We start from the raw sequence: 19,794 nt of genomic DNA, 5'->3' as shown, positions 1-19,794 counted from the left end.
CATTTGTTAGACTCTACTTCATCTAACAACAACCATATTTCTCTTCTACCTCCTACCATGGCCGAATGCTCAAGATACCTCAATACCAAACTTTTAACTTGGGTTGCTTAAAGAACTTGGTGATGAGTTAAAATTTATCTAACACCTCAAGCATCATAACACATCCATATAGCCAACATGCTAATAGTATCAAGGCTTCACTAAAACTTTTGAAGCCTCTTAGTCGAATACTAACTCTAATAACCCCAAATCCTCCATGAGATAGTTAGAATTTAGACTAATCATCCAAGGGATGTATGAACTTTCAAAGCAACATTAAACATACCTTAATCTAGTGAACCACCATAGCCGATTTTTTCCAAGCTCTTTCCTTCCTTTCTTTCTTCTATTCGCCAACTTGAACAACATGAGAGCTTTTTTCTTTTTTTTTCTTCAAGTCACGGCAATAGGGGGTAAGGGGAGACAACTTTGGTTTCATCACCCTCCCTTTTCATTACTTAATTACTAACCCTTTATTTTATTCTTTCTAACATAACACACTAACACAACATGTTCACAACATGTTTCACCCCATAGCATGGCCGCCACTAGCTCAAAATTTGGGTAATTTGACATGCAAACCCATCATTTTCATAACATGCATTAATAGGCCACTTTACATTTGCCTAGCACATTTCTAAATTTTCTCACATAAGTCCTATTTAATAAAATTCACTTACAATTAACAAAATTCAAACATGAAATTTTCACACATGCATATATGCATATAATAAGCATCAACTATGATGGTTAATTATTTTTTTATGACTCGATTTAGTGGTCCCGAAACCACTTTCCGACTAGGGTCAATTTAGGGCTGTCACAATGCTGGACAACCCTGCTGCAGTAATTTATTAGCATTCATCGCTGAAATAATGCGTGTCGAACCATTGGTACGGATGCCATTCACTTCAATTCTATTCCCATTTTCTGTCTGAATACTAAACCTCTTTTTACAGCAATCCAAAACTACCCCATGTTCATATAGCCAGTCCATACCCAAAATGATATCAAAATCACCAAAAGGCATGATCAACAAGTCCACAAGAAACATTTTATCATGTATTATTAACGGGCACCTCCGACATACTCTATCTACTAACACCGTTTGTCCCAAATGGCTAGACACTTCTATAGAAACTTTAGACATTTCAGATTTTAATTTTCCCGATTTGACTAGTTTTGAATTTATATATGAGTGTGACGAACCCGGATCGATTAAAGCATAAATAGGCTTAGAATACAATAGAAATATACCTGTAACAACATCATGTGCATCACCCTCCTCACGGGTCCGGACTACATACGCTCTAGGCGGCACTTTGGCCTCTAACTATTGTGTAACTATATCGCTGTTTCTTCTGACACCTCCACCTCTAGACACAGAACCCGAACCACCCCTATTAGATCCTCTGCCACGAACAGTAGGTACTGATCTTTGAGATGTTGCAGGTGTGGCATTTTCACCTTTCGGACAATCTCGGATGAAATGATCTGTAGCTCCACATCGAAAACATCGTCGAGTTATCCTCCAACATTCACCTCAATGTTTCTTTCAGCAATGCTCATAATCTGGAATTTCTATACTTCGGGATGGACCTCTCACACTACTAGTAGATACTGTCATCTGTTTACCTCTACTTCTACCACCTCTGTCTGAACTAAAACTGGATCTCCAATCACTTCTTGATTCTCTGAATCTCTTCGCTAATGGATTAAAACTAGTAGTTCCCATACGTTTCCCAAATTGATTTACCAATTTCGATTTTTATCCGCACCCAAGATTTGTTCTATCATTTTTGCTCGCTCAACCAGATCAACAAGTTCAGTAATTCTGAGACTTACCAATTAAATCTTGATTTCATCATGCAGTCCCCGTAGAAATTGTTTACAACGATCAGCCTCGGTTGGAACATATTCTAAAGCATACCTGCTCAATCTAGAGAACTCTCGCTCATAATCCAGTACTGACATATTCCCCTGTTTCAACACTAAAAACTCTTGCTTTTTCTATTCGATGTACAATTCCCCAATATACTTCTTCTGAAATTCTTTTTGAAACAAGTCCCAAGTTACCTGATCATCCGGCAAATGTCTAACCACAGATTCCCACCAAAGATACGCTTCTCCTTGTAACAGTGATACAGCACATATCAGACTCTCTCGGGGAGTGCAGTCTAATTGTTTCAAAACTCTTTTTGTTATTTCTATCCAATTTTCAGCAACGGATAGATCAGCTCCTTTTAATCCCTGAAATTCCGTGGCACCATATTTTCGTAGCTCTTTAATCGGGGCCTGTCTGACAGTAGGTACAAATGTAGTAGTAGGTATAGTTCTCACTATATGCTGTAATGCATCAGCTATATCTCTTAACACTTGTGAGGTATTTCTTTCTCTCCCTACGTTAGGAGATTGATTATTTAACGGATTCACACTAGGTGTAGCAGATTCAGTTTCTTCTAATTCTCGACTTCTAGTATACATTTCCTGTTCAACATTATCCATTCTTTCATCTGACATTTTATCTATAGAACAAAATCAAATAAATATATTAGCATCCAAAAATGCCGACTCAATTTCGACTCAACAGTGGCATGTACTTCTAAACTCACTTCCGAGCCCAATTTAGCCCGAGAATCGGCTAAACTTGATAGCTCTAATACCAACAATTGTAACACACTCTAACCCCAAACCGTTACCGGAACGAGGTTATGAGGCATTACCAGACATATCAGACAACTTACGAATAATTTACACTTTATATAACTTTCATAGTATAATATAATAATTAAGTCCCTATCTTGAACTCTCGAAGTTCAAGCACGTATTAAAAGTAAAACGGGACTTGTTCGAGTATTCCAATTTTTTTTTATAAAAATTTCGGTAGCATTTCTGCTTATTTTTACCTAAACCTCCTGCAAATTCAAACCAAAACAACTAACACCAATATTTCACATTCATATAACTAATATTTATATCATTAACAAAATTTTAACTTAATAACTATCATAGCATCATTCAAAATTGATTAAAAACTTCATTCATTTAACAACTTAATGTTCATGTATCAAAATATCATGTACTTTCCTTACCATTTCATTTAACCATCTAAATTTTATAATTCATCCTTCACTACCCAAAGTAATATATATATTCAAGTGACTAAACAACACCTATGTACATGCCACCTTTACCCAAAAGAAAAATATACATCACCAAATTTGTGTTGGAGTCGGGATTGTTCTGGATGCTGAGCCGGAACACTTGACTTCTACTAACTCGCAAGACGGAAACAACTCGACTGTTGAGTATGGATATACTCAGTGGTATTACTATAAATCAAGACTATTTAATATTAATAAATTACAAACATCAACCATAAATTTTATAATTATTTAAAATACTTTTATATATAATTATTTTACTTCATAAATCTTAAATTCATAATTCATTTTTCTCATACTAACTCAATTCATAATTTAGTTCATACATTCTTTCTCGTACTTTTCAATAGTGCTAAAACAAATAATCTCATTTTCAAAATTTCATTTCAATTATTTACCCTATTAACAAAGCTCGGACTATGACAGATATGCGGATTCCATACAAACACACCAGGATATCCAACCCAAACACACCCGGAATATTGTAAATCCTCCATAACACACCGGTATAATATATCCTCCCAAACACACCAATAAGGCATTAAATGCCTATTCGGATAAACCAAAGTATATAATAATGAAACATCTTCTCATTGAACTACAATCTCTTCATCACATCACAAATCCAATGGCATGCCATTTGTATCGAATCTAGTCCGACAAGTTAATAGGGTATTATTTTACTTTTCTAATTTCAATTTCATTTACACAAAATTTTCAATACTCATTCAATTCAAATATCTATTATCTTAATTCATATACAAATTAATTTTCACACAAGTGTATACCATCAACACCATACAATTGACACCATTTATTTATTTTTCAATCAATACACTTTTCAAATAATCACATACTTACCTCAAGTCTTACTTACCATACATAACAATTAAAATTTCAGCAATCAATAATAATTAAAATTTGAATTATAGTAATACACACCGTAATTCTCCCGTTTTAGTCCTCGATGACTTTCTCCTTTCCTTTCGATGCTGATGCTTCAGGTTCTTTGTTGGCTACGAAAATAATAGTAATTTACATTATTATTTACAGCATTAATTATAATAAATAATTAAATTTCTAAACAACTCCTACCTTATTCCCAATTTAATCCTAACTAAACTTAATTATTTTCTTAATCCAATTCACTCTCTTTTTCTATTCAAATTTTGTCTAAACTTATATTTAACTATAAAATTTCCAGCATATTTCCCTAATTTCGAAATTTCTTCAATTTAGTCCCTACAACATAAAACTTATAGCCTATTTTACAATTTAATCCCTTAATCAATTCTAACTTAGAATTCATTCAATTAAATCCCTAATTCCATAATTTTTCCAACATGAACCCTACTTGGAAACATATGAACTCTTGAACTATCAACTTAATTTCATCAAAATCTTGTTTCAAAGCTCCTAAAACATCAAAATTAACTAAAAGGACTTAATTGAGTTACCAAATTAACTCCAAGCTTCAAATCCTTAGTTTTCTTTTATTTTTCTTTCCTTTTCTTTCTCTTTTCTCCCCTGCTTGCGTTTTCAATTCTGTTTCTATTCCCTTTTGTTTCTTTATTTCTTTAATTCTTTTATACTTTATTATTTTATTAACATAATATAATATTAATATAATATATTAAAATATCTTTTACTTTAATATTAAGTAAATTAATAATTATATAACAAGTGTACATATTTATATTATTACAAATGTCATTATCAAATTTGCTTATTAAATAAAAATCTCATGATTTAATTAATACAATTAATAATTATAAAATATCTTTATACTTAAATTATAAGTAATTAAATATTTAAATTACAAATGTACCAATACAATTCTTACACATGTATATTTTATTACCATACAATTGTCTTCTATTTAATTTATTTATAATATATTATCAATTAAATAATCATAACAATTTAATATAAAACCATAATAATAATCATTATAATATATAAAACCTAAAAAAATCTTTGATTTTATTTCACCAATATGCCACCTCATTTGTAGTCAATGGCTTAATTGCCATTTTAATCCTTTTATTTTCTATTGCTTTATAATTAAACTTTTACCCTTTATTCAATTTAATCCTTTTTATTACTTACTCTAAATTAAGCTAAATTCACTTAATTAGATCCTAATTAGACACACCACTAGGCTCATAAATATTTTTAATAATTATTTTCGAACTTATTTCACTAAGACGGAGGCCCTGTAGCTCACTTTTCCGGTGCCCGTGAATTTTAGGTCATTACAATTCATCCCAGGAATTCTTTTTTTACTATTTATATCCCTTTATACCCGATTATCAATCCTCTAGAAATCGTCCATTGGTAATCATTTTGTCTCCCAATAAAGAACCAATTGGTCTTAATCCATACAAACCAGAATTGGAAGTCAATTATGTCCAAATTAGCAACTAAATTTTTCTTGATTTTTCAGTAAAAGTCGCCAACTTACAACTTCTTTCAATTTAACCCCCAATTATTCTTATATTTTGAACTTAAAGAAAATCGAGTGTGACAACTCTCCCACCATAAAAGAAAATTTTGTCCTCTAAATTTCCTTTCACGCTAAGTCTTAGAGGCAGGCTTAGAGAAACTCTTCCTCATCTCTTCCCTTATATGGTTCACGGAAGTAATCACCTTTCATTCTTACAAGAACCTTAAAGATGGTTTATCCTTCGTACATTTGCTTTATATCTATTATGCTTCATTTGCAGATCTGTCAATACTTAACGAAATATAGATACCAGCTCATTTGCAGATATTAGACCACTCCATTATTGGATACACTCAAATACATAGAGTTTTTTACCACAATCTTAATTTGGCGAATGCTTTGGATCGAACACTGCTTGATTGATATCTTCTTGATTCCAATTCTGGCAGATAATCCTACAAATCCATTTGTTCATGCGTTAACTCCTTCTATCTAGTGGGCCAATTCCTTCTCACAAGGCAGCTAAGCTCGCCCATAAAATATTTTTACTACTACTTTAGTGAAGTACTAGAGCTACCACTCTAATTTTGGAGTTTTACTCTAATGGTAACATTAGCTTAATAGCCATTCTCGAAAAGGGTTGTTGCTGGACGAACTTAGAACTTGCTCTATAACCTAAGGGTTGCACACTAATAGGTAGCAGTTGGCAGATATACTCTGCCTCAAGAATATTAAAGGTTTTTTATGTCCAATTATGCTACTAGAGTGCAGGTTCCTTGCTACTCCCAATTTCAAGGACTAAAAAAACCTATTTTGAGGTGTCGCCCTGAAGACCCTGTATAACTGTTTCCACCGTGTCACCCCAAATGACCTGTGTACATTTGCCGTAATACCATTCCAAGTAGTCAATAGACTATCGTCACAGTGTCGCTCTAGTAAGTTAGTCAATAACATTCCATGATGTCATCCAAACTCCCTTGTATTTCCATTTTCCCGCCTTTAATTGGCAGACTCGATGGTTTCCTCTCAATCATTAGCAATAGTGGTATGAAAATCCTTGGATGGGCCCTTCAAAGTGGAAGTGAAGCAAAGAAAGTTGAATTCGAAAGGGTCACCTATTCTGGTGAACAATGGTGTATCTGACTTTTAGGACTTCTGAAAATTTTGTGCACCAGAGTTATAGGTTTACATTTTCTCTCCCCGCTTGGAGGTCTAAATTCAAACCTTTGAAGGTTTACAACAAAAAAGGGTTAGAATATGGTATTGGCTTTCGGAAGTTGTGCCTTGATGAAAAGGTGCAGTTGCAAAATAGGGAGTTAATAAACCCTTGAATATATGATAGATACCAAGTCTGGCATCCAAGCATACCTCCTCAACTTCCTCATTTAATCACCATTCAAACCTAACACAAAGGCCTTCCTCATTCAATTTTGAAGTCTCAGCTGTGTGTACTAGCTGTTGTGGGTTCTTTCTATATGAATCTCGCAACTCTATTTATATATGTAAACTTACCAATGTCATCCTTGAATTCGACATTCCCATTCCTCTAGTTCCAATGAGGAGATTTTTAGAGAGGATGGAAGGAATTTGACGATTTTCTCATTTTCAAGAATCAGGTGTGGTCAATTCTACTATTTTCGAAAGACTAACCAAAAAGAGGTGAAGACACCATTAAGGCGGCAACTCACTCAGCAGATAAAAATGCTTAGTTTTATTTGTATCTTTTCTTTAATGAAATTCTCTTCTTGTCATTACTTGTCCTCTCAATTTATCCTTTATTTGTAATTTTTTTTTTGAATCATCTGTTTTAACTTTTATTTCTATCTGCCAATTTAGGCAAATCTATCTACACAAATCATATAATAACTTAACAAACATAAGGACTAAACGAACCTAGCCAGATCGAACACTATGCATATAAGGGGTAGTTTGTTCCAGTTCCTACGTCCAAAGGACTAACTAAACTGTGCTCTAATACAACTAAAATTTTGACACCCTTACCGAGCCTGATCGCTAAATCCATGTATGGAGTGTCACAATTGAACGGTTCAGTCTAATATCAAACTTTCTTCAAAAAATTCACCAAAAGACTTCATTACTTTATTACGGATATTTCTTACCATAGGAACCTTAAACCAAACATAATTTAACTACCTTGAAAATTCAAAATCTAAGAAAACTACTTATTTACAATATATATGTACCCAAGGCGAAGCCTCTGAAGGTACCCTTTTTATGTGCATAACATCTTACTGATGATATTCCTTGGTTTTATAAGGTTTGGCTTGGCCCTCCTCAAGTTCCTTATTCATCCAAAAAGTCTTTCAAACATAGGCTAAAATACTGTAAATTCAAAAAAACTGAGTTTCTTTGCTAATATATATAACTAAGTCCCCTTCTTACTGAGGTATTAACTAAAAAGGAAACAGACACACTAACTCCTTGTTTTAATTAGACGTTTGTGCTTTATTTGGAGTGGCAGACTCTAATATGAATTTTTCATTTCTTTGTTGGAGAATAGAACGTTAAATGATCATTACCTTATCGACCTTATGTCAAGTCGACTGGTTTGACAATCGTTAAATGATTTGTCATACTTACAGATTCTTACTTTTACCTTGCACAAAATTACCTTCTTTCCCTTTTTCCACAAATTTATGGTCATGAACAACCATTTACCTCTATCCTGACTCGTAATCCATAATTTTGAAACATGGCGAGTTGTTTTCGGCATCGTCATCCTTGAATGTAAGTCCTATTGTACGCTATATCCTTAATAAAACTCTCATTACATAATACTCTTTAGATGATTCTCTTAACTCATAATAATTCTAGCGTGTTTACTGACATTCCACTCATAAGGCCACTAGTAAAACTTACCGCCCTATTTCATCTTTTATTCTTCTACCTTACACTCCAGTTGAAATGTTGTTTAGGTTACTCTTTTGTAATCTACCATATTTGTGATACCTTGCTTTTAAGGTGTAACATGTTCGTCTGCAGTAGACCACTTTAACCTATAATTTACAACAAACTATTACTTGAGCGAACATTCGAGTTTACGATCTCCCTTATGTGATGGTTCCTTACAGAAATAACTCCATGGCAAGTATACTCGTAATAGATTCTCTACAAGGAGGAATAATCTTGACAGACATAATTGTCTCTTAGATAATCCTTATTAGTTCCTCCTTCTATCAATAGGTTCCAACTAACCCCTATTTACATATTAGACTATCCGAAGTACATACGATTGAACCACCCCATACAAACTATAGTTTTAATGGATCCTTATACTGGGAGTGATCTCTCGTTACTCTTCCAAGACCTTCCTCTGACATACAAAGTTTCTTTGAGCATTTTTATGCAGTTCTTAATGGCAGATATTTATATTCAATCCTCAGATAAATCCTCTTTCATTTGTCTATAAAAAAGGCATTACTGGCTCGAGATTCTTATATCTGATTATTTCTGGTTTAGCACCATGTGGCCTACTAGTTTCCATGTTTACCATTTTGGCAGAATTTTCCCCATTTCTATTATTTTTTCCTTTTTCGGCTAATTCCTCAAACCCAATGGCTAGCTATTGCTTGAGGACACTTGCATTTTTCCTTCTAAATTTTTTTTCCTCGTTTGCATGATTTTCCATGATTACCATCCTGGCAAACTACCCCATATTTATTGTCCTGGGAAACTCCATATGTTGTCATAGTCGAGCTATGGTCTTACACATAATGCCCCATGTTTAATATCCTAATAATCTCTCTATGTGACCATAGTTGAGCTATGGTTTTACATATTATGCCCTATTTTTAATATCCTAATCCTAACTCCATCTAACCAGTAAACAAAAACTTTCCCTTCGTACTCCTCCGTTATAAACATGCAACACATGTATTTCATAAACATATTATCATCATTATGGATGAACCACTAGTAGGGCGGATGAACCACTAGTAGGGCGGATGAACCACCAAAGTTTTTTGATAAAAATTTTGAAGACAAGCTGCTAGTACAATATTGATAAACCACTCATTGGTGCAGATAAAAGTTGCTAGTACGTTATGCATAAACCATTCATCAATGCATATAAAATTTGCTAGTAAATTATGGATAAATCACTCATCAGTGAAAATAAAAGCTGTTAGTATGTTACAGATAAACCACTCATTGGTATGGATAAAAATTGCTAGTATGTTGAGGATAAATGTAACACCTTAGTTTTGGTGGATCTAAAGTTTTGGGCGTATAGCAGTAAACTGTCTATTTGGTGTGGTGTTATCCACCTAAATAATCATTTTGGAGCATACCTGTGGGCGTATAATATCCGCTACTTAAGTTAGTAAGAATTTGATTTCATGATATTTTGATATATTAAGGAGATGCTCATGTTAAGGGAAAAGGGAAATATGATATGAGTATTCGCCAAAGGTATAGTACTTCTGGTTTGTATGGAATACTATGTAAGTTAGACTTTAAGCAATCTGGTTAGAAACCTGAAACACCCCTAACCCGTATCTATCGTCGGATTGGGGTTATAAGGTATTACCGGACATAACACAGTTCGATACAATTACTCAATTCAAAAATATTTATATAGAGATCTAATGCTTAACTTATAACCCGGTACAATTCATTTCATATTCAAATGGAATACGTGAACTGAACATTCAAAGCATACTAATAGTTTATAAATAAATGGATCTGTCAACTTGCAAATTTATTAAGTTACATATCATCATATTCATATAAGTAGCATATATCTCAATGTCCCATTCATTTCAATGCTAACCAAAATTTGTATACCATTCTCCAAAAACAAGCATATTAAATAATACACATATACCAAAATAAATTCTAGTCATATGAATATATAGCCGAATACATTTTAATACTAAAACATGATATAAAATATATTTTTCAAAGATAATTTAACCATCGATTATGGATACATATGTATATTCAAGACACAACTTCCATGAACCATATATAAAAGAAACATACAATATATCTCCCATCATATTCGGTCATTATAATATGTCCTTTATTACCAACTCATTTATAGCACGTTAACCTAACATAATAACCTAAATTTCATATATAACTTTTCCTATACAAACCGCGTCGAAGTTGACAAACATATTTATACATGTATTATGACCATTTCTTTTATCAACCAATCTCAATATGCACACACACAACACAAGCTCTAATCATCCAAGGTATAAGGCATAATATCTAAAATAGACTCAAACCATTATTTAACCAAAACATACTCAAGCATAGAGATTAAGTCATTTTCGCATGGCCTTTATACATAAACCAAAATACAACATTCCAAAACGCATTCTAGCCTATACATGCCATAGTTCCAAAATGTAACTTATAAAATACCGAAGACGGTTGATAGTGTGTAGACTTTGCTGAGAATCCCCGAGCTTGTAACTTGAATCCAAAATCTATAAATCAGAATGAACATGAAAACACAAAGTAAGCTATAATAGCTTAGTAGGTCATTAGCAAATAAACATCCCATTGTTATAATCAACTCATTTTAAGCTAATCCAAATTTCTTATCATTATCAAGCTTAACCTCAAACCTAAAAATGAGATAAATAACACATTTTCATACACAAAATCTACATTGGCTGAATGCTCACTTAATCAATTTAACCTAATATTATTCATTTTTCAAAGCCAAAATGTCTTAATATAATCAAACATACACATACGCATTTATATAAGCTTAAGAACCATAATATAACATCATGTACATATACCACTTATATGGCCGAATTTACATGATCACATATATGCACATATCAAAGAATCAATTCTACAATATTCATACTATTTATTTACAAGGCCGAATACACATACTAAATTCATATGTAATCTTCATTTGTATCACACATAATTAGTAACAAATATCAAGTTACTTCTTTACCTTATCTCAAGTAAACAACAAGCTAACTCATACCTGATCATTTAGCTCGTTTAACGTATTCAATTACCACATCAGCATAAAGTCTTTTAGTCATAAACTCATAATAATTCACCCGCATAAAGCCTGCTAGGCCTAAGCCTGTATTTCACACCGACACACTAGTTGCTAAACTCAAAGTCTGATTTTATACACTGGCAATAAGCCTGGTAGGCATAAGCCCGATTTAATTCACCAGCACAAGACTTGCTAGGCTCAAAGCCCGGATATCACTATTATAAAGCTGTCTCATAAACAATTCATATATCGAAAAATCCAGATATTCCATATAGTTCATACGGACTTTCAAATGTTATAACTCAGTCGAATTAAACTCAAATACATTATTTCCATTCTTAATCATATTCGGCTAACTCGACTATAATTCTATGAATTCCAAATCAGCATATTAAACTAATTTACATTCAAAATTTACGATGTTTAATTGCTTAAAGACTTACCTCAGATATCGACGAACAATGTAAATCGACTATTCCACTATTTTTGCTTTTCCCCGATCTAAGTCCGATTTCTTTTGTTCCTGATCTATACAATTTCAAATTAATCTCATTCAAACACAATTTCATTCAATTTAATCCAAAAACACATAAATGGGAAAATTACCATTTTACCCCTGATATTTCATACTTTTACAAATTAGTCCTAATTGCATAAAACACAAAATACACAAAATCTCACAACAAAATAATTAGGCCGAATCTTCCTTATATTCATAATAGTCCATATATTTCATTTATTTCACATTTTAGTCCCTCAATTTATTATTTTTACAATTTAGTCCTAATTACTCAAAATAATTAAAAACTCCAATACAAAACATGTTAATCTAAAATATATCTTTCATATTTCATCATCAAACAGCAAAAATCTCAAGCTCTCATCAATGGCATAACTCAAAATATTCATCAAAATCAGAAATTCAAGCATGGGCTGGATAGTATTCGAAGTAACGATCTCAAAAACATAAAAATTATCAAAAACTGAAACCAAACTAACCTTGAATTTGAATCAACAATGGCCGAATATCATTTGCTTTCTCTTTTTCTTTTCTTTTACAAGTTTCGGTCAAATAAAATGAACATATGCATGTTTTTTTTTTATGTTTTATTATATTATAACATATTAACTAGTTTACATAATTAACCTTGGATTTAAAATATAAAATCATGTTATATTAAGGCCATTTCCATCCATTTCATGTCATCATGGGCTAATTACCACATCAATCCCTCCATTTACAAAGACAAACACATTTCAGCCCTTACACATTAAACCATTAAATTTTTAATTTACGCGATTAAGTCCTTTTATTTAATCAGACACTCAAATGTCCAAATTAAATTACAAAAAATTCACAAGCATAAATTCACACAAAATAAACACAGAAAATAATTTTTTTTAAAAATTTTTCTAACTCGAATTCATGGTCCTGAAACCACCATTCTGACTAGGGTCTAAATCAGGCTATTACAAAACCAATTGTATAGTTTAGCATGATAAGTTTGATGAAGGGAACTTATTTATAATTTTTTGAAAATTTGTAGGCAAATAAGAAGGTAGGTTCTGATACGCATGACACTTGTTAACTTCCACTAAGCAAGATAACTCATATTTATATGTGAGAATGTGTTTTGAAAGGGGTTCTTTCTTCTTATTCTTCCTCATCCATAAGTAGAATTTACAAATACCTTCCTTAAGTCTGGATGTATCTCTTTATCCTTAATCTAGAAGCTAAGGTTATCTCATGATCAGTGTCTATTCCATTTTTAGGTAAGTTCTATTATTTTGCCTGTTAAATTCTGAAAGAATAACTCTGTAAAAGATGCATGAACAATAAGATATAAGTATAAGGCTTTGCATTAAATGAAAGAATAACTCTATAAGAGGTGCATGAATAGTAAGATATAAGTATGAGGATTTGCATTAAATTGTATATGAATGAGTCTTAATGATGTTCTTATGTTCTGAAAGTAGTAGTTATTGCTAGTTTGAGATGGATATCTGGATCTAGAGTTTTGATATGTCGTCAGTAAGAATCAAGTAAGTCTTTCTCTAACTCTTTCATGTATGTTGTTCATACTGAAGTAAGTCGATGAGAAAGTGATAGAACTATGAATCTGAAACTTTGGAATGTATAGTATGAATATGATAAATGAGTGTGACTATATGAATTGTTATTGAGGTTATTATGTATATTTTGTAACACCCCAAACCCGGCCCAGAAGTTATGGCCGGATCCGGCATGCCACATCAAAAACATAAAAAAAAAATTCCATTCTAAGTCCAGAAAATCGTACTTGATGTTCAAAAGATTAATTCATTAAGGGTTAAAGTGAATGGAAGTCGTGCACCGTAGGAAACCGGAAAAGAGGTGGTGAGTCCATCGGATCGCTATACCAAGCTCCTTCGGATCCAATCCTAGACATGCATACCGCCATTGCCACACCTTAACGTCATGGATATTTCTAGGAAACCGATTCGATTAAGTCATTTTTAGGAAAAGTGATTAATTTTGGAAAATACTTTCATTGCGGAAGCTTTGCTTGTTGTCGTGTTATTTTGAAATCAACTGTTGTTTTTGAAAACGCGCCCTAAAGCTATCCAATTTCAACAGTTAAAATAAGTATTACCTATCTTAGTAATACATATTAAAAACCATCAAAAATAAATAAGTGGCCTTATTACAATTAAAAGCCTAAAACCTCAAACGTAATTAAAAGGATGTCCAGTTCACCAGAAGAAAATCAAACTTTCAGAATGGGTGGCCACTCCGAATTCCCTCACAGCTCCAAGCCCACTATGGTTGGGGATTTCCTGCGTGGATGAAAATAAAAGGGGTGAGTTTGGGGAAACTCAGTGTGTAAGGAAAACCCATTCAAAGCCCAAGTCAGCTCAAGCCTATTGGGCCTAAGCCCATTCAGTAATAGTGGTATCTGGCCGAGCCCTTTCAGATTACAATAAACTAGGCCTTAGCCCTTATTCAGATAACAAGATGGCCCATAGGCCCATTTCAAAATACATGCAACATCAGTAAACATATGCAAGCCCATTTGGGAGACTACTCAACCCACCAACCACTACACTCCACCCGTACCACCATACACTCCATGTGGGAATAGCTCAACCCACCCATTTCAACACTCCAGATTGACTTTTTGCACGCTCATTATCAATAAATTGAGGCAAAGCCTCCAAGATGTGGACAAGCCACTTTCAGTACTTCCTCCGTCAATATCCCGGTCCCATGCATCGATAATAACAACATGGCATGCGATAAATAACAACAAATCAAACATGCATTTAGGTCAATTTAACCCTAGGGTATTTGGTAATTTATCTCCTAGGGGTAAAAGCGTAAATTTTCACTTTTAAAGGTATTTCAGTAATTTATCTATTTTAGGGTTTTTCATGCATATTCCTACCTTTCACGTACTAATGTAATCACTACCGAGGGTTCTTACCGAATTGGGCCGTTAGCCCATCATTCCAATTTTGGCCCATCAAGCCCAAAAATATCGAGGGCACAAAAATCATGCACTTTGCAGTCCAAATTTTGCAGCTTACCAAAAACATTAATCGATTTACCTCACGAGCATTACTTTTCAGAAATCTACAAAATACCGATTTTCGGCATTTCGGCTTTTCGACTTTTACCGATCCAGACTAAGAAAGAGGGTGTTAGTTACACACCTGTTTGCGACGATATGCTGACGAGATCCACACACGAACCGCCTACAATTGGATTACTAACACGTTAATCTAACTATTCAAATACAAACTACATATTAACCCCTTACAATATTCGGCTAACCACACCTATAGATCATTGTAAGCTTATAAGAAAACAATAAGCAACTCATTAACAAATTTTTGTCAATGTTTACCACATAATCATAATTTCACTGCAAGCTGTCTTCCTGAGCAACAGTTACTAAATCATTTATAACTGGAGCTACGAAACTCCAAATCAAGTTCCGCTAATTTTCCTTGAAAATAGACTCATATATCTTCTATCCATAAAATGTTCAGAATTTTTGGTTGAGCCAATCAATACCAGATTTTTCTCAAAGTTTCCCATGTTTCACTGTTTGACTAATCTGACCACTCTTCATTACGAATCAAATTTCTCCTTGTACAGAATTCAAAATATGTTCTTGTTTATTTCATTAGAAACTAGACTCAATAAGCTTTAATTACATAATTTATTCAGCTTCTAATTCATCTCCCACAATTTATGGTGATTTTCCAAAGTCACATTACGGCTGCTGTCCCAAGCAGATTTATTACCAAATCACTCTTTCATACACCTATCTTGCATGCATGTTATTTAAACATGTATATCACCAATCAATCATCACATATCTATGATTTTTTACTTAAGTATAATCTCCATTTCATCATTTTAAAGCACAACTCACTCTTTCACACATACCTTGCATGCATGTTATTTGAACATGTATATCACCAATCAATCATCACATATCTATGATTTTACTTAAGTATAATCTCCATTTCATCATTTTAAAGCACAACATGTTAGCTGATTTTTCCCTTTAACATCTAAGGCACATGCATGCTCATTTGTTTGGCTCAACTTCACCTATCTTTCATTTTTCATCAAAAGAACATGAAACAACAACCATTTCCTTCATTTTAATTCATGACTAAATGCTCACAACACAACTAAAAATCAAAATATACTTCAAGAGTTAAGGTAGAATCAAGAAGAACTCATGAACCTCAAAATAGAAGCAAGGTACCAAGAACTTACCTTCAATTTTCTTCCTCCTAATGATCGATTACTCAAGAGCTTTCTCCTCTCCTTTCTCTTCTCTAACTTTCAGCTATGATGAACAAAGATGGACAAAACTTTGTTCTTTTCACCCCTTTTTCTTTTAATAAAACTTCATATTTCATCCATTTAATTCTTTAATATAAAAGACATGAAATTCTTATCATGAAACATTTACCTAACCTATTACCATGAAACATTTACCTAACCTATTATCAATTTGTATCAATTTGTACCATAAATTATAGATATCAAGTGTACATTTTGTCTACAACAACATGATGGCTGGCCACTTCCTGTAAAATGGGAGGTTTGTCATGCAAATCCTCCTATTTTGCACTCCTATTTATTTGCCCACTTCAATTTAGCCTATAGCATTTTCAAACATTTTCACATAGGTCCTATTTCATAATTTCACCCCCTTTTTCTTATGGAACAAAAATTAACTAAAATTGTCGGGTTCTATCTTAAGTTTGGGCTTTCTAGAGGCCCACTAACATAATTAAACCTATGCCAACATTCACAGAATTGTCGAAAATTGGGGCGTTACATATTTGGAATAGAGTCCAATAAGTCCAAGTATGTGATGAGTGGTGCATGAGTATTTTATATGTTTGAAATATATGCTATGAGATACATTTGTTCTAATTGGGTGTAAGTTAGTGAAGTAAAAGGTCAAATGTAGATTGTATCATTGCATGGAGAGTTTCTGTCTGTTCACTACGGTGGTATCTGAAGGAGTTCGTCGAGACTAAAAACACAAATTCTGATATGAACTCTGAAAGAAAAGTTCATGGCAATGACACCCTCTAAAAAAGAACTAAGAAATTGTGATTACCCAATAGGGTTCTGTACGTGTCCTAGAATGATGATGGGCAAACGTTACGTAATGTGAGTTTAGACAAATCCATATCGTAAACACAACAGCTAAAAATAGTCTTAGTGACAAACTTTGAAAGAATAGCCTTTGTGGCAAATTCTAAATGTATCACTTAGTGGCATATTCTATCTCATTGCCTGTATGGTGAATTCTGCTAAATCCATGTGGCGTGAACCGTCAGGAATATCTAGTAAGTTATGAATCCAAATGTTTATCTCTATGGTAAGATAAGAGTAAGTTCTTGTAGTTCAATAATAAGTATAACCAAGATAAAGTATTGATATGCTTTGGAATAAGAGTTGAATAAAGTCTTAAAGGTTTTCCAAGAAAAAGAGATGTGTGTTGGGTTGTCAAGAAAGGTGTCTGTTATGATGATATGTAAGTATGAAAAGTAAAGGGTATCACATATTCATCTAAATTTATTATGAATTTGATTCAATGTTATTTTGAATTGTGAGATTCTTTTATAGTAAGATATGGAGTTCATCTAGATGTTATACGCAGTGAACTATCAGTATGGATATGTGGACAGAACTAGATCAGGGTAGGTTTGAGTGTGCATCAATGGTATGAAACTCTGTGTAAGTATCCGCCATGTATATGTATCCATCCAAGATAATGCCAGTGAGCTATTGTTTGAAATAAGAATCTGGGTTTAACGTATGAATTGTTGGAAGTAGTTATTAATGGTATGTTTTATTAAGTAAGAATTATGGGACAATAGTTTTATGGAATGATTAGAAGGATTCCTCAATTAATAACGTAGGAAAGGTTAAGTATGATAAGGGTATGATAACTGGCATATAAGGAAATAATTAGGATATGATAACTGGAGTATAAGGAAATGATAAGGCTGTATAGTATCAGTCGAAGTAAATGACACAAAGTAATAGTTCACTCATAGTAATTTCTACAAGATCGAAAAGCCTCCATCAAGGTATGGTTAATGAGCTCACTTAGTACTCTTGTACTTAGAAGGCTGTTATTTCTTTTCAGGTTTATTGAGAAGAAGCTTTACTTGGAGGGATATCGCAAGGAGTATGCCAAGTTGGTGGCGGAGTAGGTTGTTATGCATACAGTGGATGTGTGGTGCAGTCTTGAACACCCCTTTGAATCTGTCTTAAAATTTTATCTTGTTAAAAACCTGTATATAATTGATGTTGTTAGAATTAAGTGACCCAAATTCTTATTTAAATAAAATACGATGGAAAATAAAATAAAAGTAAAATCCATATAGAACTAGACTTCTTTTATTTTATTTTAGAATAAGGTTTTTTAAATCTTATTAAACTCCATCTATTTTATATTGATTAGGATAAGGTGTTTCAATCCTACTAGAATATGGCTTTACAAGCCTATAAATAGACATAGTCTATTCCTTTTGTATTGATTCAAATTTTCGACATAGTGAATTTTCTTCTCCTTTGCCCGTGGTTTTTTCCCCGAAAGGGTTTCCACGTAAAATTTGTGTGTTATTTTATTTTTTCTTTTTTTCACAAATTGGTATCGGAGCTTTCGGGTTGTTCATCTCAATCACAGTAATGGCATCTTTGAAGTATGAAATTCTGCTGTTGGATTGCAACACCAGATTTGCATTGTGGCAGATTAAGATGCAAGCAGTTCTTGCGCAGATGGATCTGGAGGATGCCCTGCTAGGGATAGATAAGATGCCTTCGATATTAACAGATGAAGAGAAGAAGCGTAAGGATCGAAAGGCGTTAACACAATAACATCTACATTTGTCCAACGAAATTTTGCAAGATGTAATGAAAGAGAAGACTGCCACTACATTATGGAAGAGGCTAGAACAAATATGTATGTCGAAAACTCTAACAAGCAAGTTGCATATGAAGCAGCGTCTTTATGCTCATCGTTTGGAGGAAGGTGCGTCTGTACATGAACACTTAATAGTGTTTAAAGAAATTCTCTCAAACTTGGAGGCCATGGAGGTTCAGTATGATAAGGAAGATTTAGGGTTGATTCTACTTTGTTCGTTGCCCCCGTCTTATTCAACCTTTAGAGACACGATTTTATATAGCTGTGAGTCACTCACAGTTGATGAGGTTTATGATTCTTTAACCTCGTATGATAAGATGAAACATCTTGTGGTTAAACCCGACTCTCAGGGAGAGGGTCTCATTGTTCGTGGGAGACAAGATCGGAATGTTGATAATGATCGTGGTAGGACACAGGAACGGAATCCTCGTGGTAAATCTAAGGGTAGATCGAAGTCTTCAAATAGAAGTAAAACTTGTAACTTCTGCAAGAAGAAAGGGCACATTAAATCTGAGTGTTATAAGCTACAAAATAAGATTAAAAGAGAGGCTGCGAATCAAAAGGGAAAACAACCAGAAAATTTCGGTGAATCTGATGTTGTAGAAGACTACAGCGATGGTGAACTTCTAGTCGCTTCTGTCAATGATTCTAAAGTAAGTGAGGAGTGGATACTTGATTCAGGTTGCACCTTCC

At 33.3% G+C, this 19,794-nt stretch overlaps 1 protein-coding gene and 1 long non-coding RNA gene across 2 annotated transcripts; both read right to left on the bottom strand.

Annotated features, from left to right (window-relative positions):
- Window positions 1-1,887: 1,887 nt before the first annotated feature.
- LOC128284217 (uncharacterized) lies at window positions 1,888-2,559 on the bottom strand. Its single transcript, XM_053022072.1, has 2 exons — window positions 2,116-2,559; window positions 1,888-2,019 (listed from the first exon to the last, which is right to left on the bottom strand). The coding sequence occupies exons 1-2, from the start codon at window positions 2,557-2,559 to the stop codon at window positions 1,888-1,890; spliced, it is 576 nt and encodes a 191-aa protein (XP_052878032.1).
- Window positions 2,560-14,176: 11,617 nt separating this feature from the next.
- LOC128283549 (uncharacterized) lies at window positions 14,177-15,441 on the bottom strand. Its single transcript, XR_008273915.1, has 2 exons — window positions 15,344-15,441; window positions 14,177-14,467 (listed from the first exon to the last, which is right to left on the bottom strand). It is a non-coding gene; the product is annotated as an uncharacterized LOC128283549 (long non-coding RNA).
- Window positions 15,442-19,794: the final 4,353 nt, after the last annotated feature.

The sequence above is a fragment of the Gossypium arboreum genome, chromosome 2, assembly GCF_025698485.1.
Source record: "Gossypium arboreum isolate Shixiya-1 chromosome 2, ASM2569848v2, whole genome shotgun sequence".
NCBI lineage: Eukaryota > Viridiplantae > Streptophyta > Magnoliopsida > Malvales > Malvaceae > Gossypium > Gossypium arboreum.
The sequence above is the reverse complement of the archived record's forward strand: the minus strand, read 5'-3'. Positions and strand labels throughout refer to the sequence as shown.